We start from the raw sequence: 12,934 nt of genomic DNA on the forward strand, positions 1-12,934 counted from the left end.
TCAGCGATCAAGAGGTGGAACAAACTTCAATGCTGTTATAGTAAAGTTGCACAGTCTGGCCCTGTCACGATAATCGATACATCAATCACATGTGCAATAAATGAAAACAGACATGACATGTCGCCATGTGAGTTTGTTTGCCTCGTCTCTCTCTAACAAACCAGAAGTTTCACTCAGGAGTGAACCCTCCTGTCAGTCATCCAGTCTCTGTGTCTCGGGGGGGGGGGGGGGGGGGCTTTGGGGGGGGGCCACTAGCAGACTAGCAGCAAGGAAGCGAGCCCCATGAGAACAGGGCAAGTTCACACAAGTTGAAATTTGTAGGAATAAAAAGAAAAATTTGAAAGTCAGATGCCACAGTGCGGGAATATTTCAGATCTAAAGTGACTGAGCGCGGTGACTCAGACGAACTGGTTTGTTGTATTAGTTTGACAGTAGATGCAACAAAAACAGTCAGTTCAACCAACTTCCCCCTGAAACAACTTTCAGGTCCAGTTTTCCCAGCTGAGAGAAAAAAAAAGAACAAACGATGCAGAGGAGCCTTCGACCCGACAGTCAACTCTCACTGAGCGACAAAGTAAATACAAACGAAACAGCACAAAATGGTGTGAGATGAAGAAAGAAAGAAATGCAGCTCTTTACTGAGCCCATTTTATTTATATTGTTTTGTTTATTTAGGAAATAAAAAGTTCTTGATGTTCTAATTACAATGTTTAATGCTCCTGAGAAACCAGAGTTTATCAGTTTATTGATTTTGAAAGGATGTATTTATTATTATTATTATTATGCTGTTATTACATTAGTGAAAAAAAAGGCCTCAAGATAATGTTGAAAATAATATTGTTTATCAGAAATAATTTGTGCGACAGTATTTGTTAGTGTGACAGAGTCAACAGTTATTACGTCAGCTATAGACTGAGAGTCCAGAAATACAAGTTTAAATATGAATAAATGTGTCAAAATACATTAAACCATAATTTTCCTTGTTTCTTCATTTCATCTTGTCCACATTTCCATATATTGTATATTGTAATGCACTGTGTCATGTTTCCTTTTAGTTCACTTTATAGATACAGGAAGTATTTTTATATATTCAACATTTGCATATTTTGTTTAGTTGCTGAACCACAGGCCTTTGAGGAAAGTCGTCTCAGCACCGTGTTCGTGCTGCACATGACACAATTTACTTACTGTATTTCTTCTTCTTATTATTATTATTATTATTAAATTTCTGAGCTGTAAATGTCCAGTTTATTTGACTGTAACTGGTCAGTATCATCTTAGACTGAATGTAGAGTTAAAACATGAACTGGAATTATAATATATTTTTATTGTTATCGCCCAGAAGGTAAAATGTATTAGTTTATACTGAAGAGAAACAAGAGGAAAAGATGGAGACGTGAACCCAGACGGACTCTTTTCCTCCTCGTCTTCTCAAACTTACTATTTTGTCGTAGAAATCTTTTGGCATCTTGGACAGAATCTCCACCGGTTCCAGGAGCTCGTACGGATCCACAGCCACCACCGCCTCCTCCTCATCTTCTCCTGAAGGAGGAGGAACGTGATTTTAATGTTTTCACTCCTCATCGAGGTTAAAGACAAACCAAAGCTCAGATGTTCCTTGAACTCACCGTCAGACTGGTCTCCTCCCTGAGCTTGTTGCTGCTCAAACTTTGCTTTCAGGTCCTGCTGAGAGCGAAGGAACCGGGTCTGTTTGGGAGGAGACGAAGGCAGCTTCACCCACTCCTCCTCCAGCTCCTTCAGCTGCAGGGACGGAGACAGAGAGGACGGAGGTCAGAGAGGACAGAGGTCAGAGAGGATGGAGAGGACGGAGGAGATGGAGAGGACGGAGGTCAGAGAGGACGGAGGTCAGAGAGGACGGAGGTCAGAGAGGACGGAGACAGAGAGGACGGAGGTCAGAGAGGACGGAGGTCAGAGAGGACGGAGGTCAGAGGGGACGGACACAGAGAGGACGGAGGTCAGAGAGGACGGAGACAGAGAGGACGGAGACAGAGAGGACGGAGGTCAGAGAGGACGGACACAGAGAGGACGGAGGTCAGAGAGGACGGACACAGAGAGGACGGAGGTCAGAGAGGACGGACACAGAGAGGACGGACACAGAGAGGACGGACACAGAGAGGACGGAGGTCAGAGAGGACGGACACAGAGAGGACGGAGACAGAGAGGACGGAGACAGAGAGGACGGAGAGGACAGAGAGGACGGAGAGGACAGAGAGGACGGAGAGGACAGAGGGGAAGGAGAGGACAGAGGGGAAGGAGAGGACAGAGAGGACGGAGACAGAGAGGACGGAGACAGAGAGGACGGAGAGGACAGAGAGGACGGAGAGGACGGAGAGGACAGAGGGGAAGGAGACAGAGAGGACGGAGAGGACGGACACAGAGAGGACGGAGGTCAGAGAGAACGGAGGTCAGAGGGGACGGAGACAGAGAGGACGGAGGTCAGAGAGGACGGGGACAGAGACAGAGAGGACGGGGACGGAGAGGACGGAGGTCAGAGGGGACGGAGGTCAGAGGGGACGGAGAGGACGGAGAGGACGGAGAGGACGGAGAGGAAGGAGACAGAGAGGACAGAGGACAGAGAGGACGGAGACAGAGAGGACGGAGGTCAGACAGGACGGAAACAGAGAGGCCGGAGGAGACAGAGAGGACGGAGGAGACAGAGAGGACGGAGGAGACAGAGGGGATGGGGGAGTCAGAGAGGACGGGAGTCAGAGAGGACGGAGGTCAGAGGGGACGGAGGTCAGAGGGGACGGAGGAGACAGAGAGGACGGAGGGGAAGGAGACAGAGAGGATGGAGACAGAGAGGACGGAGGTCAGAGAGGACAGAGAGACAGAGAGGTCAGAGAGGAATAAGGAGGAACAGAGAGGACGAGAGACAGAGACGGAGGATAGGGACGGAGACAGAGAGGACAACAGAGGACGGAGGTCAGAGGAGGACCATCGATGCAGAGGACAGAGAGCTCGACTTACCTAAAGCTGAATGTGGTGAACGTGGTGAACCTGGTGAATCTGACCTGCACGGAGTTGATGCTCTGCAGCGGAGGCCTCAGAGCGTCTCTGATCCACTTGTAGATTTCGATGGCCAGTTGTTTGGCCTCGTCTCTCACCGCCTTCTCTCTGGACTCAAACTGTTTGGACAAAATCTTCACCACCGGCTTCAGCGTCACAACTTTGGATCCAAACTCACTGTGGGAGGACGGAGGTTAAAAGCAGAGACAGCAGGTAGACGTAGATTAATAACAGATATTATTATTATTATTATTATTACTGCTCTGTCATCAACATCTGCAGAGAATTCATTATTTAAATGTTGCTGCATTCAGAAAGTCACATTTAGACCATAGCTCCATTAGGACGTGAATCTAAACTCGTTAAATCTGAAGAGCAGATGTTAATGGACGCGGCAACGACTACGCTACACGTGATGCTAATACTAAAGAAAGTTCAAAATATCTCCACTGCTCTGAATACATTCAGTACATGGAATAAATTAAAAAACATATGGAAAACTCCAGACCCCCCCATGCTGAGCTACAGTGTTTAGACTCTGCGTTATTTCTCCTTCAGAGTTTTGCATTTTCCAATCAACCATTCAGGGACTTATACGTAAACTTATGGGGCTCCAGGAATAAAAACCTCAATCACTACATATTGTAATACAACATTACAGTTAATATCAAACACTGTGGTAAACTCAGCCAATACAGAAGCTAAATTTAGACCTGACTCTTCCCCGTCATTCAGAGTGAACCAGAGGCTCAGATACGCGTTTGATTTATTGTTAATGCTTTGTTGTCAACATCAGTAGACGCATCCAGCTGAATTTCATACCACAGTGACTCATTAATCCTCTCCAGCACATCAGCCTCCACGTCTTCCACTATTTCATCAGTTCTTCTCGTAATCTAAAGGGTGACATTTGCTGCAGCTTCTCCACAAAAAGTTCACTACAAATGTCTTAGAGGCAGAATCAATCCTCCCAGCAGTAAAGGCCTTTGTCTCAGATTTCATGGCTTCATCAGTGACTTTACACCGAGTGTGTAGGTATCCTGGTATTTCGCTCTACGGTAACTTAAAGGTGTAACCGACCTGAGAGCCTTCCTGAGGGTCTCCAGGCAGGACACCACTATCTTGGGGTTCTTGTTGTCCAGCCCTTTGAGCAGCTCGTCCTGAACCACCTCCGCCTTCTCGATCTCCATGTACATCAGGCAGATGTCTGAGCCGAGCTCTTTGGCTCGAGCCTTTGGCTGGTTGAACACTTTGGTCACCACGCCCGAAACCACCTCGCCCGTCGTCCTGCAGCCGGGGACGACAAAGACACGGGACTCAGACACATGAACACATCAACCTTCAAAGTTTCCCTCAGGAAGCAGCGTCCGTATTTAAAAAGTCTGACAAAGACTCAAAAGATGAGACACAAACGAATGTGAAACTGAAACTGATTCAGGTCATCAGTAGCGACATCACACCCTGATCAGGAGAATGTAATAAAATACACACAACGATTTAAGTAACTGAATTAGTCCTCGGGCCCTTTCAAAATAAAATATTGTAAATTCATGTATATACGAGCTACAACCTTTAAGTTACAGTTTATATTTTAGTTTTCTCAGCTATAAATCTGTGTGGTTGCATTGTACCATGTAGAACTAAAACGCATCCTATCAAAACTTAAGGAGACGCATTTTATTTTGATGAGCACGTAATCAGTTTAATGGCAACAGCTCCGAGTCTCTATATGTTTAAATGAACTATCACAGAGAAGTGGAGGCGACTAACAAGGTCGACCTCAGTGTCTCAGGTCTTATTAGCTTTATTTCAAACAGAATACTGAGAAATTCAACCACTTAAGGCTGAATCCCCAAAAAGAAAACCACGGGAACAGGGACGCTCTGGTCACAGGGTCTGTGTGAAACCACTTCAAAAAACTAAATCCTTATTTGAACTTATTTTTATTCAGAGCGTGACTCCAATCAGAGGTTAGAACAAATATATATTAAATCGCTAATGTTTTGTTTCCTCTAACAGATCCACAGGAAAACTGAACCTGAGGTGGACTGAAAAACATAGAAGAAGCCTAATTAAGTCTGAAAATACATAATTTTATAATTAAAAAATGTTTTTTTTTTAAAAAAAGGGCAAAAGTCAAATGTGCACAGGCCAAAGGTTTGAGGTTAATTTTTGGATGTTAGATGAAACTGAAGCCACAGAAATAGATTCTAGTATCAGTCTGACCTATTTCCTCTTCATTAAACTCCAGTTTGTTTGAAGAGTCTAAACAATGAGCATCTGTCCACGAAGTGAAAGCAGAACTCTGGACCTGGAGGATGTTTTCTGGGAGTTATCTGCAGATTCTACTGACGTCTTAGAGTTAATGATGATGATAATAATAAGCTGTGGATCCTGCATCGTTCACCTCTTTACAACCGCGCTGAAAGATAAGAGGCTGTAGTTTGAGACTCTTGGACTCACTTTCCGGCCACGTGGGCGTTTTCCACGAAGGCCAGCGCGGCCTCCAGGCCTTTGAGCTGAGCCACAGCATTAGAGTCCGTCACAAACTTCTTGATCAGCCCCAGATACTTCCCCCATTCAGGACTCTTCTCGTCCTCTATCCTCTGGAACAGCTTCAGAGCTTCTTCGTAGCCGCTCAGACGGGCTTTCCACACCTGGAGGAAGACAGTGACACAAACATCAGGCTTCCGACACTAAACCCGTCCGTCCAGCTCCTGTTGTGCTTCAATGATGCACAAAAGAAAAATGTCTTTGTGTGGAGACAAAAGATCTGGTCGGTTAAAAAGCAGCGGAGCAGGACTGTGAGATCAGTCAGACAATTAACAATAACTGGACAGAAGAATAGAGCCCCTCCTATAATCTGTATTAAGAACAATCATTATTATTATTATTATTATTATCATTATCAGCTCTGTCTGTTCATCTCTGTGGACGGATCACAGGATTTTATAAAATCTATAGCAGATCTTTAAAAAGGTGGATTTGAATGAGGCCTGTTTTTTATATTTGAGTTTAAATCTAAATGTGTACGAGTTATTTCCTGGAAGTCACACCAACATTTATTTAAAGTGGAGTCTCTGTTGTTTCAGCTGAGCCAAACAATCACTACGATGAAGCCGAGTTCATGAGTTGTGTTTACATGTGTTGTGATGTGGATGCAGTGTGTTACCAGAGGGAGACTAGATGTTAGAGTCCAGACTAACGAGATCATTTATTCGGCCCCGTCTCCGTCTGCTCTTTAACAAACTCTAATAACTCAGTTGTTCTTTATCTTTTTACGTCTGAAGGAGTTTGGTTTATCAACACTCCTCCTGCGCACTGGCCACTTCATTAGGAACACTAGTGACTCTGTTCTAGTCCTGCAGTAAATCTAAAACACATCATCCACAAGGATCATCCAGTTAAATTGCAACCTTTCAAAATCAACTCTGCATTAGAGCAGTTGTGGAGGCGGATTCATATTAGGATGTATTCACTAGTACCTAATGAACTGGACGGTTGTAAATAACATTAAATACTAAAGGAGCAGCCAACACCATTTGTTTCCTTTAAAAACACAAAAAGAACATGTTTTAACTTTGTATCTGTTCAGAAAGTTTTCCTATTCTGTTTTTAGGTTCAACCATTTATTTAATCTTATTGTAGTTTTCCTTCTACTTGTGGTTCTTCAGAGTGTTTTTATGTGCAACTAAGCTATTTGCCTTGTGAATGATTAAATATCTACGTATGAACAAATTTCTATTCAACAATGAAACTATGAGCTTGTTTTAGTTATTTAGGATCCTAATAATTAGACACAGAATAAAACTTAATAACGCAGTGTGTTCAAGATGGCAGCTTCTTTCTATTATTCAGAATTAATATCCACAAATTCTGTTTTCTCTATAATTATAATATTTAATCTTCTCAGACATTTTTAAAAATAGTAAATGAATTCAACAGATTTTCCGTTTTATTATTGTCACTAACTTTTTAAATTCTCAATAATGTTTAGTTTTTCCATTGGGTTTCTCTCACTGACATGAAATATTATTTACATCATATAAATACAAATGTATTCTGTACCTAATGAACTGGCCAGTGAATGTATTTCACTGAGCTCAGGGGTATAATAATATATATAATAATGTGATTAAGTCTTTAGATCCAGAGAAGAAGAAAACCAGCGAGTTGTTCACCTTGTGTTCACATTTCTGGTCGATGGGAAGCTTCATCCACTCGCTATCGTCCCCCATGGTGACCGGACGGGGGCTGGCCTTCCCCAAAGGAAATCAGCTGGAAAAACAACAACACAAGCAAAACACAGTATGTGTGAGTAACTAGTGTGATCACAACACAATCCGTGGAGTCAAACAACAACAACAACAACAACAAACACTGAACGTTTAGAAGAAGAGAAACGTTTCCTGGGGACTAGTCTTCCAGAGCGTTGGGGGTTTATGGCGGCGCTATACTTTGTTTTATTTTCAGTAAACCTTCCTCATTGTGCAGATTGGAGGCAGGTTGTTTTCTTAAAACGCTGTAGAGATATTTACCTGTCAGCATATTTTCTTATATCGAACTCATCTACACAATATTAAATATTAAAATGACTCCTATGTGAAAGACTGAACAAAGTCCAGAATGAGCCTGAAGAACCAGGCCCTAAAAACAAACACACTGCCTCATAATCTGATCTAAGCGTGACACATCACTGTTTATTGAATTGTTTGTGTGTCGTTTTAAATCTGCTAATTAAGTTATTTTAAGTCCAGACAGAGAAAAGACTAAATTTGTGTAAAGTCATGTCTTTGTTGGCTCACATGCACTCACTTCCACTTGAAAGAGTAATCATGTGATTGTCTAATGCACATTCAGGGAGAGGCTCGGGTTCATATTTCACATTGATCCCGTTCAGTCTAGTAAACAGGCTACAGGACGCCGTCAGTTTGGAGTCGGTCTGAAAACACGATCCTGGAACATAAAGCCTTTCAAATAACTCGCGGCCATACAGACGTGTGAAAGGGAAACCAAACCTCTGGATGGAAGGAGCATCCAATGCACCGAAACTAGTATTTTTCTTAAAAAAACAACATATCTGAGGTTTTCCAAAACTCATATCTCAAAAATGTTACATGCACATTTCAATAAAATACAAAAGCTGCAGATTAGTTTGTCTCTGGTGGTCGATTCATTAATTAAAAACAGCTTCTATCCTCAAGCCGTCAAATCCCTCAATCTCTTCTTCATAGGCTGCTGTGCAATAACCTCTATATTTATATTTATTTCCCAGTCCACCTACACTCAATTGGCACATTTGTAGTATTGTTTAATGTTTATCATTTTAAAACGCTGCCGTTTTTCCCCTCACTGTACCACTTACATTTCTTTCTCTGCTACTGTGCGATTTCATCGTATTTTATCTTGAATGAGAACTACATCCCCAGACATGATCATACTACAGCTGCCACATTATTTTGATGACATGATAAACTGGACAGGGTGGAAATATCACCCAGTTTACAACACAAACACATCTCCAGGAGTGTGCATGAGCAAAAAAAACATAACATAACACACAACATAAACAGCAGAATATGTTTTAGTTGTGCGTCCTGCATGCACAGCACAGCTAACCCAGAGGGACTGCACCCTTTAAAAACCCGTGGTCATGAACTGGTTCTGGTTGACAACCATTTACATCACAGGTGTCAAACATACGTCTAATCTCACCTGTGGCTTGAATTTGCAAAGTCCAAAAATTACCTAGAAGCATGCAAATTTTCAATGAAAACTAATTTTATCCAGAATTTGTCCACTGGTTTAGTCAGGAAAGTGGACAAAACACAACACGAAAACCCAGGACTAACCAGCAATGAGCCCAAATTACACCGCTTCTTTTTTAAAGTCACAGTTTATTAAATGTAAACATTCTCCTAATTTTTTAGGAGAAATGAATTTTCACTATTTATAGGTTATTATTAGGTTGATAGGTTACGGTTCATGTCCGGCCATTTTGAGATTAAAACGGGCTGAATGTATATGGTTTCCACACTAAAATGAGTTTGATCCCTCAGTTTACTCCACAGGGAGCGGTCAGCATCCTAACTAGGCTAGTTAGCGAGCTAACTAGTTAACGGCTAACTTAACTAGCAGCACAGTGACAGCTGTTAAGTTAAAACACAAACCCGCTCAATTAGGTTTAAAGCCGCTTTAGGGGGAAACAAATAAAATAAGTTGTAGTTGAGAAATTTAGTGTTATCACTGACCTAAACATATAAATATATTTATATATAAATATTATGTTGCACAGCACAGCTAACCTAGAGGGAGCACACCCTCAAAAACATCCAGCCGTGATCGGTTCAGTCCACCGCGTCATTTTCAGTCATTTAATCCCGTAGTTTACTCAACAGGGAGCGGTCAGCATCCTAACTAGAAATAAATAAAACAACACCCATCTCATCCTAACCAGACGACGCTAGTCGGCTAGTGAGGTTAGCTCTCCAGCTAACTTAGGGACACAGTGACAGTTGCTAGGTTACAACGTGAACCCGTTCATTCTGGTTCAAGCCGCTTCAACGGGAGATAAATAAAAAATAGTGCTTGAGAAATTTGGTGTTAGCATGTTAGCACTGAGCTAAAAAAGACTATTATGTTGAGTACATGTTGACAGCCAGACCGTATTGTTTGCTAGCGGCTCGGTAACCGTCGCTAGCTACAAGCTAACCGTCCATCCGCGCCAACACACACAGGCCTGACAACGCAGTTCACAACACAGCTAACATGCTAGTCCCGAGCGCACCATGCTAGCCCCGAGCCTAGCATCACGGTTAATAACTGGAATAATAAAAATCATTTTTAAAAATCACCTGTTTGCGTGTTTAGAAGACAATGCGATGCTGCAGTTAAGATGAAGAGGAGGGCGTTAATGAGATGACTACAGCCCGGACGAGCTTTATACGACAACTGCGCCTGTTACACACAAGACTCAACAGCACTTCCGATACAAAATAAAACAACCAAAGATCAACAACATATAATAAAGCCTACAAATCACCAGTCCTTTCTAATGAAGAGAAATAAAATAAAACAACCCACAGATTCACCAGTCCCATCTAATAAAAAGCAGAAAAATAAAAACCCACAGATTCACCAGTCTAGACTAACAAAGTAATAAAATAAAATAAAATAAAATAAAATAAAATAAAATAAAACCTACAGATCCACCAGTCTAGACTAACAAAGTAATAAAATAAAATAAAATAAAATAAAATAAAATAAAACCTACAGATTCACCAGTCTAGACTAACAAAGTAATAAAATAAAATAAAATAAAATAAAATAAAATAAAATAAAACCCACAGATTCACCAGTCTAGACTAACAAAGTAATAAAATAAAATAAAATAAAATAAAATAAAACCTACAGATCCACCAGTCTAGACTAACAAAGTAATAAAATAAAATAAAATAAAATAAAATAAAATAAAATAAAATAAAATAAAACCTACAGATTCACCAGTCCCATCTAATAAAAAGCAGCAAAAAACAAAAAAAACAAACAAAAAAAAAAAACACAGATTCATCAGTCCAGACTAACAAAGTAAAAAAATAAAATAAAATAAAACAGATTCACAGATCCACCAGTCCGTCTAAATCTATCTATCTGAAACACAACAGGTGTTGTGTATTGGTGGACATTTTAAATGAGTCAATGTTTAAGAGTACAGATTGAGTTGAGAGTCTGTCTGTGGCTTGTGTGTGTGTGTGTGTGTGTGTGTCTGTGGCTTGTGTGTGTGTGTGTGTGTGTGTGTGTGTGTGTGCGCGCTCTTATTTTATGACAAATGACAACCACTTCCGACCTGGTCGCTGCTTTATGTGTCCAACTTGTCACAACTATTTGAAATGACTCCAAGGGCGGAGAGACCGAGGAGGGGCGGAGACCAGGGCACCACCCCGGCTACATCGCTCCTGTGTTCGGTCACAGATTTCAGATTGAGTCGGTCTATAAGGAGCGAGTCCTTCACACTGAGAACCAACAACAAGACGCCTTCTTACTGCTCCGCAGAGCGATTCATCTAATGGCCTTCCTTGTGTGTCACCGAACGAAGCCACTGATTGGCTGAATTTGAAATAAGCCCCGCCCCGAATATACGAATTACCTCTGCTGATTGGCCCATCGCGTTTATTGCCCATTATTTGAAGAGATTTTATTGGTTGTTTGAAGTAAGCTCCTCCCTGTCGCTGTGTTAGTCAAATAGAATCAGAATAAAATTTATTGCCAAGTATGTTTGGAAAGAATTTGGATGTTGTATGTATGAATAAAATAAAATAAAATAAAATTTAAAATATAATAAAATAAAATGTCTACAGTAAATATATACACACTCAGATATGCAAAAACACTGTATAAGCAACAGATATTGGCTGTTTTCATACGTTCAGTTCACATATTCTGCAAATCATAAGATCTCATAATTATTTCGTGCATACTTTATTAGAAAACTCATGTATATCTGTTTTTTTAAAGTCTAATTTATGTTGTACACAGAGTCTTAGATTTATTTTTTACACTTATTTAAGTCCTGTGATTTTGTACAAGAGAGAAAAAGGTAGCAGAATTAAATTCTTTGAATGTGCACACATAGTTGGCCAATAAAGCTAATTCTGATGTTAGTTTTTTGATATTATTCTTCTACTGTGTTATTTTGTTTTTTATTTTTCTCATTATAACTATAAATCTAAGCAGCGGCACAGCGAGAAGGTCCAGGTTTGAGTCTGGCTCGGGTCTTTCTGGGTGGGTTTTCTCCAGGGCCAGGTTTTCTCCCACCTCCAAAGACATGCTCCTTAGGCTGGTTGGTGACTCTAAATTGACCCTAAGTGTGAATGGTTGTTTGATTGTTGTTAGTGCTGAGACAGGCTGGTGACCTGTCCAGGGTGGACACTGCCTCTTGTCCAATGCCAGCTGGGATAGACTCCAGCGACCTGTGACCTCTTATCCTAGTGAGGATAAGAGGTAGTAGAAGATGAGATATATCTAAGCCTTAACATTTATGCGTTTTACTGCAGAAACAAGAAACAAAGAGCAAAAGAGAAATAGCTTGGTCTTGGAAATAGCTTTGTTGCACATGAAAATCTCTCTTGAAAACCACAAGTAAAAATAAAGATAAAACAAAATAAACTTTCAAAAGAAAAAAAAACAAAAACAAATTTAGCATTTGAACAAATGTACAAGAATTAGAGACAGAAGTAAATACACATTACATCCATAGGATGGATTAAAATGGTGCAATAATGTGTCTGTGAAGGTTCTCAGTCATCCAGGTCATGGTACATCCAATAAAGTCTTAGTTAAATTTACAAAAATATGAGCTGTTATTGGACCGGATGAAAGCTCATACCGGCTGAGATGATTGACTCCCACCTCCCATGTGATGAAGACCTTGGAGAGACTGAGGCCTCAGGTGGAACATGCCCAGGACCCCTTCAGTTTGCTTATCAGGAGCACATTGGGGTTGAAGATGCAGCGCTGTGCTTGCTCTGCAGGGCTCACACTCACCTGGACGAGGCCGGGGTTTATGTTAGAGTGATGTTCTCCGACTTCTCTAGTGCTTTTAACACAGTTAGACCGGACATCCTGGGGAACAAACTGGAGGGTGGGGTGGACCACTTCCTTACCTGCTGGATTATGAATTACCTGAACGAACGGCTGCAGCTGGGAGACGGTCTGAGACGGTCATGAACTGAGACGGTCATGAACTGAGACGGTCCCCAGGGGACGCTTCTGCTGGTGCCTTGTTTAAAAAGGGACAGAGTCTTCTCCACTCTCTGTTCAGGCTAAAAGCGTTTGACGTGTCTATTTATCTGAAGTAGGAACCTTTGTGATCCCCGGGGACTTTATTGATTGCAACTCACAACATCCG

General features: G+C 41.4%; 1 protein-coding gene across 5 annotated transcripts in view; it reads right to left on the bottom strand.

Moving 5' to 3' along the window:
• The window catches only part of ckap5 (cytoskeleton associated protein 5), a 33,858-nt gene extending 23,834 nt beyond the window's left edge, over positions 1-10,024 (bottom strand). For all 5 annotated transcript variants that reach the window (XM_047595826.1, XM_047595825.1, XM_047595824.1 and 2 more), the window contains exons 1-7: positions 9,882-10,024; positions 7,209-7,305; positions 5,491-5,684; positions 4,108-4,314; positions 3,033-3,204; positions 1,629-1,761; positions 1,442-1,542 (exon numbers count right to left, since the gene is read on the bottom strand). In XM_047595826.1, the coding sequence (XP_047451782.1) occupies positions 1,442-1,542; positions 1,629-1,761; positions 3,033-3,204; positions 4,108-4,314; positions 5,491-5,684; positions 7,209-7,265 (864 nt within the window). In that variant the 5' untranslated portion in view covers positions 7,266-7,305; positions 9,882-10,024. The remainder of the gene's footprint in view (positions 1-1,441; positions 1,543-1,628; positions 1,762-3,032; positions 3,205-4,107; positions 4,315-5,490; positions 5,685-7,208; positions 7,306-9,881) is intronic.
• Between the last annotated feature and the right edge of the window lie 2,910 nt (positions 10,025-12,934).

Source organism: Mugil cephalus, chromosome 10 (assembly GCF_022458985.1).
Source record: "Mugil cephalus isolate CIBA_MC_2020 chromosome 10, CIBA_Mcephalus_1.1, whole genome shotgun sequence".
In the NCBI taxonomy this organism is placed as follows: domain Eukaryota; kingdom Metazoa; phylum Chordata; class Actinopteri; order Mugiliformes; family Mugilidae; genus Mugil; species Mugil cephalus.